General features: G+C 33.4%; 3 protein-coding genes across 3 annotated transcripts in view; 1 reads left to right on the forward strand and 2 right to left on the reverse strand.

Moving 5' to 3' along the window:
- Positions 1-2,028, reverse strand: part of LOC124830930 (ABC transporter G family member 26-like) — a 2,843-nt gene extending 815 nt beyond the window's left edge. The window contains exons 1-4 of the mRNA XM_088095224.1: positions 1,845-2,028; positions 951-1,240; positions 668-823; positions 385-568 (exon numbers count right to left, since the gene is read on the reverse strand). Coding sequence (XP_087951350.1) covers positions 385-568; positions 668-823; positions 951-1,240; positions 1,845-2,018 — 804 coding nt within the window. The 5' untranslated portion in view covers positions 2,019-2,028. The remainder of the gene's footprint in view (positions 1-384; positions 569-667; positions 824-950; positions 1,241-1,844) is intronic.
- A 2,075-nt stretch (positions 2,029-4,103) lies between these two features.
- LOC124830928 (nucleotide-sugar uncharacterized transporter 2-like) lies at positions 4,104-7,214 on the forward strand. Its single transcript, XM_088093956.1, has 7 exons — positions 4,104-4,453; positions 5,055-5,206; positions 5,344-5,552; positions 5,635-5,728; positions 5,866-6,032; positions 6,428-6,598; positions 6,732-7,214. The coding sequence occupies exons 1-7, from the start codon at positions 4,378-4,380 to the stop codon at positions 7,000-7,002; spliced, it is 1,140 nt and encodes a 379-aa protein (XP_087950082.1). The 5' UTR covers positions 4,104-4,377; the 3' UTR covers positions 7,003-7,214.
- A 1,529-nt stretch (positions 7,215-8,743) lies between these two features.
- Positions 8,744-15,980, reverse strand: LOC148195490 (GBF-interacting protein 1-like). The gene is made up of 9 exons (XM_088094647.1): positions 15,703-15,980; positions 15,099-15,142; positions 14,414-14,513; positions 13,886-14,018; positions 12,822-13,411; positions 12,187-12,424; positions 11,512-11,809; positions 9,779-10,210; positions 8,744-9,522 (listed from the first exon to the last, which is right to left on the reverse strand). Exons 1-9 carry the CDS (start codon positions 15,878-15,880, stop codon positions 9,232-9,234), a joined length of 2,304 nt encoding a protein of 767 aa, XP_087950773.1. The 5' UTR covers positions 15,881-15,980; the 3' UTR covers positions 8,744-9,231.
- Positions 15,981-18,513: the final 2,533 nt, after the last annotated feature.

Genomic DNA, 18,513 nt, shown 5'->3' on the forward strand with positions numbered 1-18,513 from the left:
CACCCTAAATCAGAAGTGTTTTCAGCATATATTCCAAATTGTGAATCTAGACTTGAAACATGTTATCAAAATGATGGTTTTTTTACATATATGTGGAAATTTACCCAGAAAATTATGAAAATGGACAAGTCATAAAATAACTATCATGTATGGACGAATTTACGACGACTTCAAAAACAAAATTGTGAGAACTTTAAAGTTGTCATGACTTATGACTTCTGGAGTCCTCACGATTTTGTTTTTGAAGTCATCATAAATTTACACAACTTAATCTATGATTAGTAATTATTTTTTGACTTATCTATTTTTGTAATTTTTGAACAAATTTGACCCAAATACTTAAAAAAAAGACTCAAAATGACACTTAAATATAAGTACTGATACCTTGGCAAGTCCCTGAAGAGTGAGAAGGAGTCTATTTGCTGCTGTGGAATCAAGGCCTGAAGTTGGTTCATCAAGTAGAAGCAGTGAAGGATCAACAAGGATTTCATAGCCTATGCTGGTTCGCTTCCTTTCTCCTCCAGATATGCTTTTGAGATATCCTCCACCTATTTTTGTGTGGCGACATCTATGGTTACACAAGAGATTATTCAGGCAAACAGTTTCATTTCTTTCTTTTGGAGGAACTTGTAGCTAATTTAAGCATTCAGTAATATTCTAGACACACCTTTCAAGGCCTAGCTCCTTGATAGTGGTCTCCACTCTTGCATATTTTTGTTGCTCGCTCATATTGCCCGGTAACCTTAAGAATGCAGAGAAGATCAATGTTTCCTCTACTGTAAGTTGTGGGAAAAGCACATCCTCTTGTGTAACAAAGCCAATCCTATTACACAGAAAATAAAAACAAACACAAGAGTCAACATTAGCGTATAGTCTGATAGCCATCATGTTCTGTTAAATATCAAAGCTCAAGTCATGCATGGATTCTGATTCCTATGAAGTTTTCTAACCTTCTCTTGACAGCTGCATTAAATCGAACGTCATTGTAAGTTATCTTTCCCTTTACGTTTTCAACTAATCTTCCCCCTACAACTCTCAACAAGGTTGTCTTTCCACTCCCAGAAGGACCCATCAAAGCAAGAATTTCACCAGGGCCAATGCTTCCTGTCATACCCTTCAAAATTTTCTTGTATTTATCTTCTCCCAGGTTGTGTTGTATGGCAACTTTTGACATCACTGACTTCACAGGATTAGTGGAAGCCGCTTGGCTAGCTCTCACCTTATACTCTACATCCTCAAACTGCACAATATTGAGAATCTTTAAGGCAAATGACAACAATCATAACTACACAATCAGGAACAAAACACTGTTGATGATAATACTATGACAGACTGAAATCAGTTTTCAATAAAAGTGGAAAATCATCAAGACCCTCGAAGTGCATTGCATGACGAACTACGATTCTGATAAAAAGAAAAACTTTGCCCTAACGCAAAAGAATAAATTATCATATGATCTGGGTCAGTTCCTGCCAATTTTCACTTGAGACATACGCAGCAGTGTGTAGCTGAGTTTCATTAACTCTTTTTCATAAATTGAAAAGCTAGTTTACATGTCACTGAAATTGACCAAAATTATGTGACATTAATCCACACCCAGATAAGAATTTCACACCAGTTTTAATCTAAAATCTCATGTTATTAGGTTTATGTGTCTTTCATTTTATATGATGTATAACGTTGTTATCTCTGTCTGATATGAAACTTAGACTCACGTTTGAATTACTTTCAACAAAATTGACCAAAATTTTGTGTACATAGTTTCTAACCATGCAATAATTTCTAGTGATGTAGGAGGAAAGAAAATCCTGATTAAGTTGCAGAGTTTGACTAATTTTCTCTACCTTGAGATAAATGGGGAGGGGGGGATCTTGGTTGAAATTGGAATCCTCAATTTTTATGTCAATATCAGTGTACATATTGGGAAGGTATGCCTGAGACATGAACTCCATGCTGTGACCAAAGCCATTGCTCCCTGCAAATTGCAGGGAGCCCAGAGACGGGGGTGACGTTGACATGTCCTCAATCTCATCTTCTCTTTCATTCTCCATGATCTTGGAAGCTAATGAGAACTCGTTGAAGTCAAGGATTCTAATAACACAGTTTAGATACCGTGAGTCAACTGCATCAGACTAAGAGCTTGCCTATATATCATGCATGGAGGCAGAATTTTGGTTGGTGGACCACGTACTTTTCATGGCAGTTTCTTGGTCCATGAAAGGTATGAATGTTGTTCTCCCATATCCTTTGAATTCAACCATTGTGATTTGTCATAAGAACATGTCAAGAACATGAATAAATTGGCTTAGTAAGAAACTGAACGTTTGTGAAATACACTTCTGCATGTCTTCGATCTCATGTTTATTAGATTGATGTGACTCGGTTCATTTGAAAAGAATAAGGAATACTTCTTTTACAATGAAAACACGACGAAATTACAAAACAGCCATGTCCATTACGCAGATTCACTTCTCTTTTTCAAGTATTTGGTGCTGCATACTTTTTACTCACAAAACATGTTATATCGAACAGGATAACAGGTATAACTTTTTACTCACAAAACTTGATTTCAGCTCAATATATTGTTTTTTTAGTCATGTTCATTGTTGAATACGTTTGGTGTAGTGATTTGTGATCATTTTGTCTTAATTATAAACATTGATACAAACATATTTAATATTTAATATTTGTAAACATTATAAGTTTGATTTTGTCAAGTCTTACCCATTACTTTCAAGGCAAGAGTTAAGGAATTAAAAATGATTTTTTTTTTCATTAAAAATATAAAAGAGGTTTTTGGTCTCGTAATTTCAAGAAAAAATCTTTACTATAGCTATCAATAGTTAATAAAAGTGTTTTAAATTTTAGATAATATTAACTTTAATGCACTGTTGAGAGAATTAACAGAAAGATTAAGAGATAACAGTATTTCATCTAATGGTGTCAATTGAATCTTCCATGTATATTATAAATTTTCAATTTTAATTCTTTTCTTATATTGTGGTGACATTAATGTATTACATATTTGGAAATTATATTGTACCATTATATCGCACACTTATTTATCAATCAAAATTACAATATTAAATCAAATATTCTTACTAAATTATGCTCTTTATCCTAGTTTATAATTTTTCTAATTAAATCATGAAAGTTAAATAAATTTAACTAATATTTTAACAAGTGAAAATTAAATATGTTTTGTTTTACGCTTGAGTTTAGATACAGCATGTACATTTATTTTTTACAATATATTTCTTAAATTTAATCCTGAGCCCCTAGTTTAAATTGCAAGTTATAAAAACTTATTCAATAATCTCAAAACACCATCCTTTTCTTATCTTTATCCATAATTTCTCAAGGGATTGTCCCTTTTATTTTATCTTTCCTATCTTTATTCTCAAATTAATTTATCAATAAATTGTAAAAAAGAACATATACAAATAACTAAAAATAATCTTGTACAGCAACATAAATTATTTAACACAGATACAAAATATAATTTATACACTCACAAAATCTAACTCTCGTAAGTTTAAACTATAACACAATATTTACACAATAAAATAGAATTGCAGAAAAGAAAAAGGGGTTTTCCTTGAAGAATGTACAAGGTAGAATAGGTGCAGTTTGTGATGGAAAGGAGAAAAGAAAGCTTGGATGACTTTATCCGTTAATGGCACCAACCAGTTGGTGAAACATCAGAAAAGCAAAATGTGGATTTGTGCTGAGTAAGATGAAACTTCTGCATCAAGTTGAGCAGAAAAGAAGATTTTTTGTGTTGTTGAAGGCATGAAATTAAAGAAAGATACCTAAAAACAATAAAAGAGTGCATGACGGTGGTTGCAACAGGTGTCTTGACTATGTCATAATGATATATATAACAATATTTGATTTCATGATGTCACATTAACTTCCCCGTAAATCAACAGTTACATCAATTCCTAGTATACGAGGTAGACAGGTGTTGCTACTACCCTCACCTACACTTTCTTCTAGGTTCATATGATGAACACGTGTTGCCGTTTTGTTGGCACTCTCATGAATTATTATAATTATTATTATTATGATTATTCACTTGGAACAGAAAGTAAATTCCTTTCACTTTTCTTTTGTCTTTTTCTTTTTCCTTCATGCAGTTCATTTTTCATTTCAGAAACCCCTCCTTCAACCATGTAAATTTTCTGTCTTTTGCATTTTAAGCAACCTGGCCTATTAATTCGTATCTGTATCATCACCCTTTTCTCTCTGCCTTTCTGTTTTGGCTTCTCCATGTAATTGGTATAGATATAATGATAGAAATGCATGTGTTTTTCAAAGGGTGCCTTGCATTTTCATGGCATGTGTGATCCAAATCCATGAATAGGCCACTTAGTAATGGAGCTTTTGGGTTCACTGTGGAGAGGAGGACGAAGGTTTATTAAAAGGAAAGACAGTGATGCTGGTGATACAGGTCTTTTCTGAATTTCTTAGCTCATCTCATTGCATCTTATGCATCTAATTTTTACAATGATGTTATATCAGACTTTCGCTTTTACCTATGTTTGTTCATGTATGCTTGTTTTTTCTGGGATTTGTTTTCTGAACTTTTTAATGTAATGAATAGATCTCAACTATGTTAATGTCCTTTTTGTGTGAAATAATATTTTATCGCATAAAAAGCATTGGATACTCCGGTTTTGGCGGTCGTAGATTATAAGTTTGTTACGTTACTTTTATTTTCTGTTCTTTTTCCGCAGTTTATGTTATGCTCTATTATGATTGCATCTCAAGGTCTTTCTGATCATGGAAATTTTCTCACACCAATTGCATTTTGGATTGAACTGATACTGCTCTGTTTGTTTTTCTGCAACTTTGATTGGTCGTCCTTTGAAACCACTACGTAAATTGTTTGGACCTGTGTTTGGAAAATAGGGAATGAGAGCATGAAATGAATAATGTGAAAGGAAGATATATGATTAGTATCTGATATTCATCTTGGTTTTCTTGCTTTTTCTTTAACATCATCTTCCCTTCTGCTCCATTCTTGTTTCTCTGTTGAATCAAACTATCAGGTAAAGCACTGGAAGAACTCAGAGCTTCACTCTACAATGAGATCCGAACCTCAGAAGGAGCAAAGCGACAACAGCAAAAATATTGTGGACCAGTGGTGGCACTGTCCTTCAACTTTATGGTTGCTGTCGGAATTATCATGGCAAACAAATTGGTCAGCACAATTTGCATCTTTTCTTTTGCTTGAATTTTATAATGTGATGGCCTGAATTGGTATCTGGTACCTCTCAAGAAGTTCAGCCTATTGATCAAGCACCCTTACACTTGAATTTTATGTAATTATGTTAACAGGTGATGGGTAAAGTTGGCTTCAACTTCCCAATTTTTCTCACATTTGTACACTACATCACTGCATGGCTTCTGCTTGCCATTTTCAAGACACTCTCGGTGCTTCCTGTGTCTCCTCCATCCAAAACAACTCCATTCTCTTCTTTATTTGCACTTGGTGCTGTCATGGCCTTTGCCTCTGGCCTTGCAAACACTAGCCTCCAGTATAACAGGTTCTTGCTCTTGCTTTAGTTAGCATCTTCGTATTAAAATATTCAGAGTTTTACTGTGTGCTGACAATCCATCTTTTTCCAGTGTTGGTTTCTACCAAATGGCTAAGATTGCTGTCACCCCTACAATTGTTCTTGCGGAGTTCATTCTTTTTAGAAAAACCATTTCTTTTACAAAGGTGAAGAATCACACACACACACACACCCTTCCCTTCTTTTCTTCTGTTTTGTAAAGCATTTAATACATCTGAAAAAGGACTATTCCACCCCCTTTCCTGGTTTCTGATGCACTAATCATGTCATTGGAATGATGCAGGTTTTGGCTTTGGCTGTCGTGTCAGCAGGTGTAGCAGTTGCAACTGTTACAGATTTAGAGTTCAATTTATTTGGTGCTCTAATTGCAATTGCATGGATAATCCCAAGTGCCATAAACAAAATTTTGTGGTCTACTTTACAACAGCAGGGCAACTGGACAGCTCTGGCGTAAGTAGTAGTTGTTAGGGGGCATTTGGAGGAGTTTATTCACAACATATTTCACTTCATAAGTATTTTTGTTAGCTATTGAGAGAGTTTATGCAAATAGCTTATGACAGACACTTATTTAAGTGTATGAAGAAACTTATGATTAGATCATGATTGTAAAAACTGACAACAATTTAATCATATTCTTTTAACAACTTGTACATTAGTATTTGTACTTACTTCAATAGGCCTTACCATCCAATTTCTCCTAGTCAAAAGTATGTTTAGATAAGCTCAAGCTAGACATTATTATGAATGTTAACATCTCAGTTATATTTACGCCTCAAAGTTCATCAATCATTTATCAATAGGTAAAAATATGTCAATTCCCCAACTTGAAACTTCTGTCATTGTAGGTTGATGTGGAAGACAACCCCAGTCACAATTTTCTTCCTTGGGGCATTGATGCCCTGGATAGATCCACCAGGAGTCCTATCCTTCAAGTGGGATGTGAACAATTCAACTGCTGTTTTAGTATCTGCTCTCCTTGGTTTTCTCTTGCAATGGTCAGGGGCATTAGCATTGGGGTGAGACTGAATTTCCCTTCCAACACCATTTTTTTGGCACAACATAGTGTTGTTCCTTTTAGTATAGTTGCTCCTTGGTGGATCATGGATAAGATTAGTTTGCTAACATGACATTATGAACCAATCATTGCAGGGCCACTTCTGCCACAACTCATGTTGTTTTAGGACAGTTTAAGACCTGTGTGATTGTGTTGGGAGGGTTCATATTATTCAAGTCAGATCCTGGGGTTGTGAGCATTGGTGGTGCTGTTGTTGCTCTCTCTGGGATGTCAGTCTACACATCATTGAATTTGCAAGGGTCTCAGGAAAATATGCAACAAAGTTTGCCTTCACCGAAGCCAAAATCAACAGGTGATGACAGCACAGATTTGAATGTAAATACTAACGGCAGCACCATTGTCTGAGCCATATAACCAAACACATCACAGACAGACTCATTTCATGTCCCCTTCTTTTTAGCAATTCTAATTGTGCAGCCAGAGCATTTGTATAGACAGATCAGTCACAGTAATTTAATTACTGCAAAATTTGTTGACATTTTTTAAGGGTAGTTTTTTCTCTAAGTTCCATCAGTCTCTTATATTTAAGGAGAAAAACATGATTTTTCTTTATCCTACCACAGTTTCTCCTGACCCACTGAGCTAAGAAATCAAGAAATATGATGAGTACTCCATATAAGGAAAAAACTATAACATGATATTCAAGGGCTTTAGCTTTAGCAAAGATCTTATACAAGTTCGTTGACCACCACACATTCTGAGATGAAGTTTCAAGAACACTGATTATATTACTTATTACTCAACTCAATAGATGACATGTTGAAAGTTACAGAAAGAGGAAAAAAAACACGATATTGCAGATGGAAGCAAAAAAAAGAGAGAGAAATTTGTACTATTAGTTAAAATTTAGCCATTGTACTTTAGTTCTTTCAGAACACCGCTTGAACGATTTCAGTTCAACCTCACATTCATCATTTAGTGAATTTTTCTCCACAATAGCACATTTTATTAAGGAAGTTCAAAATTCGATAATTAAACTACTGTGACTGATATGTTATTTGGGAAAAATAACAGAGTTTAGAATTTGATTTCGTAAAAAACGATTTCCAAACATAAATAATAAACGATACTCTTTTGTGTAAATAAAGAAAACAGTTTGTACTATTGCAGTAAAAAGAACAATGTTATGTTGTGAAAAAATCTCATTTGGTATATACAAACAAATACTAATTTCGAAGATTGAGCTCATTAAGGAAATGAATTTTTTTACTAAAATATTCCTACATTCAATTTTATTTCACTTTTTTGTAACTATCGCACATTTAAACTGGTGATTATTATATTCTTTTTATAAGCACGTTTAAACAAATACTAATTTCTATTTATTTGATATTTGTCAAGATGATATCAATTATTTGTTTATTAAGTTAAGCAACTATTTCGTTAAAATCAAGATAATTTATTCTAGTTCTTGCAGAAACAATCTTTAATAATTGTTCGGCAACGTTGTCTCTCACCTATTTAGTTTATGACAAACAATGAAAGAATTTGTATTTGTGGGATTATTTATTTAGGATGATGTTGAATAAAATTACAATGATACAAGTAAATAACAGTCAATTTAAAAAATTAAACGACACAATAAAATGGAGCAAAAAGTTCTCACTACCATAATTAAATTCTGACTTTCAAATAACATTCTAAAAATCTCTATAATCATGTAACCTAGTGTATATTTGATATTAATTTCATTATACGATAATATATGCAGAGCCTTTAATAACACTTTAAACTTTCCACATTATAAGAAATCGGGACAATTGTGGAATCCGTCAACTTGGAAGAGTAAAGGGAAGATGGGATGTTTGTTCTACTTTTTTTTTTCCTTGTACGTTTCTTTTCTCATTAAAAGTCTTAGTTTTGCACATATCAAGTTAATACAAATGCCAAAATAACACAATTCAGTAAATAGTCTTAAATCAAGATGATACAAAATTGTACAAACTAAATATCCGAAACCAAAATCACCTTAAGCAATTCCACGGAAACCAAAAAAATTAATTCGAATCACGCTGGTTAGAAAACAGAATTCAAGATTTCGGAAGTCAACAGAGCCAGAAAAAATCCATAAAAAGACGAGATAAGGTTGAGGCTTGTGAAAAACTTAAAATGTTATACTGAAGAAATATAATCATACAATTCTTATGCTCCAAATAAAACTGTATAACTTCAATGTCCTCTGATATCAAAATGTAATATACAGGTGAGAAATTGGAACGGAAAAATTGGTAAATCTCACCTACCAACTCTTGGCTTAGTATATTATCACTAGGAATTACCAAGTTTCTTATAGCAACAACTAGATGTTCTCTCGGGTAAAAGAAGAGGTGGGGGATAAATAGGCATAAGGCTCAAAAATTTTAAAAAAAAAAGGAAATGAAACCTGCGACTAGCACCCTTCAAAATCGTTAGTACCAAATCTCCACCAAAAACAGTTACTAATTTCCTTTCTCATTCTTTGGCCGCATTTTTATTTACACTTCAGATCAGGCCAGTGTTCATTCATACTTCCCTGGATCTGAGCACATCAAGTGTGCATATCAACATTATCGCACCAAGAAGATGTTTACCAGCCTAAAAATTAGAGTTCCAATTTATCTGCGCAGGCTGAGGTTGCTGATAAGATCCTGAAGGGGGCCCTACAGTTTCAACAGGCCCAGCCACAGCTTGAGACTGTTGCAAAAGGGTTGAAGGTGAAGCTACTGCCTGTCCTGCTTGATAGATACCAGCAAATGCTCCATGAGCAGCCTGTGTTGGGGGGAAGGTGAGATGTTGTCCCTGAGGGGTAAGGTTATAAAGAGAATTAACTTGCAAACTGGATATGTCTTGGCCTGGAGCAGGAATCCACACTGCAGAGCCTTCACTCTGCAACAAAAGAAATATAAAGGGACATGGGACCACAACAAAACCATAAATGTGATTGTCTAGATAGAAACTACGGAGAATCCATAAATTTCGTTTCATGGGACCACAATAAAAGGACATGCATTGATGAAGCCAACATATGGAAAAGATAGATACTGTAGAAAGCCAGGGAACAGAGAACGGAACAAAATTTCCTAGTTTATCAAGAAATATGCATGGGTGAAATAAAAGATCATTAATAAGGAAATAAACCAACCAGCTGTCCTGTTGTATAGATCTGGTTTTCCTTTAACTGTGACACAGCAAGATCTTCATTTCCAGTGGAGCTGCCGGTACTAACTGTTTGTCCTGGCGCATAACCTACAGGTGGAGGGATAAATGACCCAGAAGGAATTCCAATATGACCTGCATTTCCTGTGTTTGCTCCTGCCTTGAACTGGGGGAGTGGGAATTTGATGCCAGCAGCTGTTGGTAGATACATGTTGCCAGCTGATGGCTGTTGAGGGAAACCATTGTGGCTTAAAAATTGGTGTATGGGAGACACATAAATTGGTGGGTAATAGTGGCCATAAGGGAAGAAGTTAGTAGGGTAGGGTGGCCTGAAAATAGAAACTGATTGTGGAGGCACAGGTATAGAACTCTGTAAGGGTGGGGTTGGGCTAGGGGACACAGCCTGAGAACTTGCATTCTGCAACATGAATAGAGAAGTCATAATTAAAAGAATAAACAACATACATATTGACAGTGTGAAGTTTTATTGACCCGACATTCAATTACTAAATGTTACCCGCGGTAAATTCTGTCAACTTTATGATATCTCACAAGCAATACCAAAGATAACTTCTAATTGGTTGATTGCGCAAAAACCTAACCTTTACTCAACACTGCATATCAATTACACTCCTACTAAACGTAATTTCTAGTGTTTAGAAAGGCATACAAGTTCCTAATGATAAAAACCAATAGCAAACAACAAATTCCAGTATAGAATGCACTAAGTTTAATATCTTTTCCTGGCAATGATATTAAGCAGGGCTATGTATTCACAGAATTAGGGGGATAAAAGATGGGGTGTGCAGAGATACAAAACACGCCAGAAAGCTAGACAAACCTTCACTGAAACTTCTCTAAAAAATAGCAAAGAAGATTATGTTTCCATAATTCAAAATCAAATTATGCTAATTTTCATCGGGATAATATGTTGGATGTAAAAACAATACTCCAGATCATCAGGTTCCATATAAGCAGTAAAGTGTTCCAATACAATCAATATCAACTAGCTATCTATCAAACTGTACAAGCTTCATAAGCCAACCTAGGAAAACTTTACTTTCATTACTTTATTTTATAATTTGAACAAAGTATTTTTCTTGCCTCTCACAACTCTTTGGGGTCTGTTTGGGTAAATTTCCTCATAAACACTTCTAGTAAAAGAAAAATAAGGAAAATCGTAACAAGATTCTTCATAAGATAAAACTAGCTTGTGCATAAGTTAAAAATCTGACTTCAGTTCCTATAAATTAACTTATAAGCTAATCTTCTTCTATTTCATTTTCTTTTTATTTTCTTCTCTTGGGACATCGATAATGCGCAGTCTCGTAATTTCACTTCAAATTCCTTGAGTCCTGACTGATGGCACAAAAGTCCATATGTATAATTGACAGTGAACTACTAGGTCATTCCAACATAGGTTCTAAATCATAGGCCAATACTGAAACCATGCATAGGTTAGGAGTTGAAATTCATGTTTACAGTTGTCAATATTTGGTAAAAACATTTAATGCAGAAAGAGAAAGATAGATACTGTACTGATAATGAATCATAGTGCTATCCAATAAATACAGCATCCAAGCTGATTTTCATGAGTTTACAAAGGGAACTGTACTGATAGCTAGGTAGACTCTAGACAAGAGAAACATCAAAGACCACCATGAAATCCAAGCATAGGGAGAAAAGGTTTTAAGCAGTGGAAGATATTAAGAAACTTACAACAAAGTTAGAAAAACGAGATGTATCTTGAGCCTGGGGCTCAGTTCCCTCAAATTGAACCTGCTGAGTCCCTAACATGGTCGACATGAAATTCAAACCGTAGTTCTGAGGGGTTTGAACAGTTGGAAGTTGAGGGCCCTCGGGGGCCAACAAAAGCTCCTTCTTTGGCTGATCAACCTTTGTGTCAGCACCATTTATAGAATTGCCTTCTGTAGCTGGTGTCTTTTCAATCAAATAAGATGTAGAATGTGGATAATCAAGACGATCCCCTTGTGAAGTTAATGATGCATTTTGGTTGCTACATCCAAGACAAGAAATACCATTGAAAAAAAAAATTACATGAGCACACCATGACACAAGTAATACCTTTGTTAACAGGAAGAATAACCAATTAATTCAGCCAAAATAATTCACGAAATAAATAATAACCCAGCCTTATGGTTGCCAAAGGGAGTTGGAAAAGGTAGAAATATTATCTCCATAGCACCAGCTTTCAGGCTGATTATAGTTATTTTGCTAGTGAACAAGTTTGATATAAGAGCACAAAGCTAAAATAATCCAGCCATATAGGGCATAAAAGAAAATACAAGCATGTGTAGCACACACAGATGACAAAAGGGATCTGTAATTTGATATGCATAGAAAAAGCACATGAGAAGCATATGAATTACAAACCTTGAAGTTGCCGCTTCATCACTCACTGGTGAAGGTTCAAGAGCACGAGAAGCATTATTGTCCCCATCAGTTCCACTGTTAGATTTTTCACTTGGGCTAAAGGTATCAAAGCTTCCAAATGTCAGACCACTTTTTAAAGCCTCCGGTACTTGGAAATGGTTTGGAAATGTAACATGTTGCCTTAACTCCGCTGAAGATTGCACACAAGCTTCTGAAGTTGAAACCTCTGTGATATTAGCTGTTTCATAAACATATGTGAGCCCACAAAAAGACATTCTAAGTTGATATAAATAGATATATGTTGAAAAGTATATGTAAAAAAAAATACAAAAAATTGATTTTGTTAGGTTGATTCCTTCCAACATGGAACAGTATCTAAGCAATTAAAATTTGGGTGTTCGCACACAAAAGCAGAACCCATAAAAGTGACATGCTTATTTAAATTATAGGCTCAGTCATCCTGCCTCTAACTTAAAATGCCTTCAGGAACAGTTTCAAAGGTTCTTCCCCTGATTTATGCCCTCCATATGGTAGAATTGTTTGATCAGAAAACCAAGGAATACTTCAACAAGGAAATATAACATGAAGCAACCCTATTACTCAAAAGATTAAACAGATACAAAAGAAAACTTTACCTAGAGGTGGCTGGCTGCCGGAACTAGAAGATGGCCTCAATGAATCATTTGGGGATGGAGATGAAAGTTGTGAGGGCTCAGATAACCGATTATGTTCAACTTCATTTGACTTCTGTGGGGTATTTGTTCTGCTTGTAGAACTCACAGACCCAGATTTATCATTCTTGGATGCTGATAAATCACTAACTTCTTGAACAAGTTTATTTCCTTTAACATGATTTGGTCCAGTGGATATCCGGTTGCTTCCAACTTCCCTGTTGATTGCACCACTGACACCAGAATGCCGGGAGACAGAAGATGCTACAACAGGATCCAAAGAAGAATGGACACCCATGGCAGAAGTTTGAAGTTGATCAGAACTTGACAAAGACTTTCCTTGGTCGGTACTGGTAACTAAGCCAATGGTTTGAGTAAGGAAAGAGGGTGTGGCAACAGCAGCAGCTTGAGGTTGGACACTTTCTTCATAGCCAGTGTCATTACCAGCTGAACTACTTTTAGGTACACTAACAATGGGAGATTGACCAGCAGACACGTGAACAGACTTCCCATTGGATTGATTTGCAGCACCAGGAGGTGCAACAGCTGAAACTCTACAGTTGAAGAAAAAATATTTAAAAGAGGATAATCTAACGATAAAAAAGAATAAACAATTATGTCAATATTAACAATGGTGTATTTCTCATCACACCAACAAACAACTTCAGATATATTGTATTTTGGCAATCCAAGAGTAGAATCTAAGATATTATCAAATTGATTGCAAGTTAATTATCTAAAATCAAAATTACATTACTTCTTCTCTTGGTCGGTCATTGAAGTTATTACAATGTTTTTTTGTTTAACATAAAATTTTAAGCATGACTTCAATGTGAGGTTCGGTCAGAATTTTAGCCAAAAAAGACAATAAAAGTGAAGCCATTCATCAGTCTTATTTTCACTTCTTTTAGAGTCTTGCCTTGTTTTTATCAAATAAATGCAATTTCTTTCCAACATAAATTTTCTCATACTTATAATTAATCTGACAAAAAACCAAATTAAGGAAAATACAAAAATAAAATTGCTACCTTGTAACTTGAGATGTGGTAGTAGTCTTAGTTTTCTGCGATACAGGCTGAGTAGAGGGACCGTGACTTCTCTCTGCAATGTGATTGACTCCATTTTCCCTTCGATTAGCTATGTTCCTCCCACCACCACCATCTAACAACAGACATTTGCAAGATGGTGAAACTGACAAACTAATAAACTAGCAAGAAATTTGCAGGTTCATAGGAGATGTCTCCGCACTAAAGTAGGTTCATGGAAAAAGAAAACAACAGCATAAAAATATAAATGATGGCTATGAAAAGGTAGAAAAGGTACTTCATAGTGCCTTGCTAGGTTCAAAAAGGGTGTGATAGAGCTCAACAAGCAGCAAAAATAAAAGCACAATTCTTAATATTCTTAAAAAGATCTCAGTAACAAGTTATTTTTGGAAGGGAAACTGTGCTAATATCTTGAAAAAATTATCCATGAGTGGAAAAGAATATCCATAATCGAAGAGACAAAACTAATGATAAAGCCCAAAAGTCACTAAAAAGGTGGGGAGATGGTACCAGGAAAGTTAGAGGAATATCCTCCTGAAGCACCCCTTCCCCCCCTCCCTTGTCCACCTTGCTTTATCCTAGGCTCGTCAGAAACCCTGTTGCTCAATCCCTGAAACAATAAACTTAAATCACTCAGGCCAATAAAAATTATTAAAGAGAGAACCATGGGGCAATACAAGCACATTTACTTATAACAGGACATATAAAATTACAGAACATATAGATAAAAGGAAACATATATACGTAATCAAAAAACAAGACCAAAGTCATTTTACTTAGCAAATAATACTATTGCATGATCCCACACGTCATAACAGGCAGGAATCACAGACCCAGAGTAACCAGACCTATTCAGACATTCAAACCCATAGCAACCGACCTACAAGAATCTCAACATGGAGTCTGTCAATCACAGTGCTCACAAGATGACAGAATGGCAACTCATGACACAATGAGAACTATTTCATAGCAGCTCAAAACAATCAAGATAATTAATATACTTCAATTTACTGGATAAACAGGTAAAAGATACATCCACTTCAATCGATCAACTCAAAGGCAGAAGAAGTATATGTCTGCTCCTAACAGTTGAGACAACAAAACTAATCTGTTTCAGCAATTAAACTTTCAAGGGCAGTAATAAACTAACTGAAATAAAAAAGCAGGGCGAATAAGGAGGGAGAGGGAATCTTACCTCCTTCTTTCGGTCACGTCTCCTTCGCACCTCATGAAAAGTATCTGTGAACAAAAAAATAAAAACTCAACATTAAAAAAAGAAGAGAATCTCAAAGATGCCAAAATCACATTTCTTTTCAAGAAATCCTAAATGATTAGGATGCGTAGATAGAGTGCTGAAGCCATTCATTGAGCAACACGTGTGAGCGGTAGCCTGAGAGAAACCATTGAACGCAAAAACAAAACCCTACAAAGACAGCTTTTAACCCCCTGAAGCACTGGTTTACAAAAAAATAAAAAATAAAAACCTTGCTCCAAACATTGAACAGTTAAAAATCAATATTTCAATGTCCAAAGAGGCACACGCAACTCCCCTCAACTCCTACAAAATCAAACAAAAGCTAAACAGCAAAATAAAACAAGTTAAATCAAAACAAATTGTGAAAAGTCGAACTCAACTTCGGAAAGCACCGCTAACTCAAAGTGAAGCTCAGAAAAGTGGGAAGTAGTGTCTCCATTCGTGGATGAAGAGAAAGAGTAGGAATCGAAAGACATAGAGAGAGAGGAGAAAGAGAGAGAGAGTGGATCGAGAAGAGAAGAAAAGAGGGAAAAGTGAAAGGGACCTAAATAGAGAAGCTTCTGAGCGGTTTCGTTGGGATCCATGGAGCATTCTTTGAGGACGGCGTAGATTTCGTCGTCGGTGTGCTGCTTGCCGGTGATCTCGCGGATGTCTTGGATGGTTTTTCGTACATTGTTTGGGATCGGAACCCTAAAAGTGGAAGAGCCACCACCGCCGCTCATCTTTCTGTCTGTAACACAGCAACGAAGGAAGGAGGGACACTCTCTCTGTTCCTCAGACTTTTTTTTATTACAACCCAAACACACACACACACTTACACAATATTAACTTTGAATCATTAATATACGCCAATTCCATTACTGTACCTATTACTCTCTTTTTTTTCAATTTTAAATAATAATTACCACAACTTCATAACTAGGGTTTTCTTTGCCACACACCGTTTCATTATTTTATTATTATTAAAACACCATCCCAGACAACCATACACAATCAATTTAATTTAAATGTAATATTAGATATAAATCTAAGTAAACTATTTTACACACATCATACAAAATAATAATAATAATTAATATTTTCGACAAAACTTGTTAATATTTTTTTACCTCTATTTTAATTTACTAATTCTAGTACTTTTTCACCAAATTTTTATTAAAGAAATTTGTGCTGGCTAATTTTTCTAAGATTGATTATTCATTTACTTTTAAAAGTATAATAATGGAAAGTGTAAAAATTTTACTATAATAATTCTGTTTTCTTTTTTTATTATTAGTTTTCGGTTTTTCTTTTCTGTTAGGTTCGTATTTAAACCTGATGATTATGTTGTCTAAAATATTGATTAAAACGTGATTACAAATTTTATAAGATAAAATATTAATTAAAATCTATTTTTTGACATGAAATCTCAAAATTATAAATTAGAGTTTGTCTTGACTGAACTAATTTTATCGAATTCATCTAATTTAAAATCTACTTAAAGTGTATTTTGTTTAATTCATTTCCAACATAAGGGATTTGATATTTAATAAAATTAATTAGTATTGATAAATGATAAAGGCTAAAATGTTTGTATATTTATTTACCATTAATCAATCATTAACATTGATTTAATTATTGGTAAATGAGAAAGGGTGTTCAACAAGTATTTTTCCTAAATCGTTTATGTTTATTAATATCTCGGGTATTTTTGTTCAGACAAAACTTTTTAGATTCGAATTACTTTCACGTAAAAGATATTTAGTGATCAAGACTTCATATAACTGGCTCAGGATTAATGAGTCTTCAAAGTCTAATTTAACTTTTATAGTTTAAAAATTAAAAATAAGGAGTGGGAAATAAGTTTAAAATTTTTCGTATACGTATTTTAAATTGAACTACAAATTTTATTTAGTATATTTAATTTCAATAAGAATATATTTAAAATAAAGTAAAATTACATGGTCGATATCATGTCAGTGAATAATTAAATGAAGAAAGAAATATTTAACATATTTAATTATGAAAAAATAATTTAAAATTAAATTAGTTACAATTTCGACACCATTCGTAGTAAATTATCATATTAACTTCTTATCACGCTGTAATATTACTACACTGTGATTAACTATGTAATATTTTACATTTGAAATTCACAACTTCACATTTATATATAATGCAAGTGTGTTATTAAATGATATTCAAATAATTTTTGAATTAAATTTCATTTATACTGATATTAGATATTGGGAAGTAATTAACTAAATGTTATACTAATAATTCTATAAACTAAATGACATTTTTTGTTGGTCATGATATATTTTGAAAACTAGTGATTTTTGTAGTTAATGTAGTTTATATGTAAAACTATTATTTGATCAAACATTTATGTGTTAGTATATTAACAGCTGTATTATTGTTATAAATGACATTTATTTGCAATTACATGGTTTTATAAAGTCAACATTTATAAATTACTTCAAATTTAAATCTTTAATTTATATATATATATATATATATATATATATATATATATATATATAGAAATTATTTATTTAAAAAAATCTTATATTTTATGTTTTCTATATCAAGCTAAATATGATTTTTTTATTGTATAATTTCCTTACATAGCATCTTATATACGTATTTGTCTATTTATAATTTTTTAATAGGTTTTACTTTAAGAAAACTCATGTCCTTTTATTCATCAAGTTACCAATATAAATATATACTATAGGATTCTGCAACACACATTAAAGCAATAATAAAATAAAATTAATAGATTTCAATATCCTTTTAACTTAACATCTTCAATCTTGAAACACAAGAGATTCTTATAATAATGTATTTCTCATTGTCTTTTATAAAAATATTTGTAAAAGTTAAGATCATATTTTAGAATTGTATTTAAAATGATGAAAATCGATTATTTTAATAATAATATTTTAAAGTATAAATAAAATTCTTATAAATGAATTTTATTATTTAAAAACACATTATTTCTTTAAACATTTTTTTCTATAGTTATCTTCCTTCTTCATATATTTTCTAACAATATATTTATGTATTGAATATTAGAGATCGTTATGGTGATTATTAAGGCAATTTTTTATTTCTGTTCGATCAGTTTTTCAAATAGAGTAACTTAGTTTTTTGTCCATTTTTTTTATTCGTATGTTCTTTTTGTGTGTGTGTGGACTATCTTAGCTCGTAGCATGTAATGTCCGAGTCTTCTATAAGAATCTTTGTTGATCAGTAATCTTAATGGTGTGATATTTCTTTCAATAATTATATGCTATTAAAATGAGATGCTACAATGCTTGCTAATTGTATCTTAATATGAACATGTGAAGGAAAAGTGATATAAATTGTTACT

The sequence above is a fragment of the Vigna umbellata genome, chromosome 7 (assembly GCF_029865625.1).
Source record: "Vigna umbellata cultivar VRB3 chromosome 7, Vumbellata_1.0, whole genome shotgun sequence".
NCBI classification, from domain to species: Eukaryota; Viridiplantae; Streptophyta; class Magnoliopsida; order Fabales; family Fabaceae; genus Vigna; species Vigna umbellata.

Bases quoted from the DNA above. Each gene is read 5' to 3' on its own strand.
- LOC124830928 (XM_088093956.1), top strand. From the start codon at position 4,378: ATGGAGCTTTTGGGTTCACTGTGGAGAGGAGGACGAAGGTTTATTAAA. The intron at 5,729-5,865 runs GTGAAGAATCAC...GGAATGATGCAG, and splicing joins AAACCATTTCTTTTACAAAG to GTTTTGGCTTTGGCTGTCGT. The intron at 6,033-6,427 runs GTAAGTAGTAGT...CTGTCATTGTAG, and splicing joins GGCAACTGGACAGCTCTGGC to GTTGATGTGGAAGACAACCC.
- LOC148195490 (XM_088094647.1), bottom strand. From the start codon at position 15,880: ATGAGCGGCGGTGGTGGCTCTTCCACTTTTAGGGTTCCGATCCCAAAC. The intron at 12,425-12,821 runs GTAAAGTTTTCT...TTTATGAAACAG, and splicing joins CGGCAGCCAGCCACCTCTAG to CTAATATCACAGAGGTTTCA. The intron at 10,211-11,511 runs GTAAGTTTCTTA...TTCATGTTGCAG, and splicing joins CTCGTTTTTCTAACTTTGTT to AATGCAAGTTCTCAGGCTGT.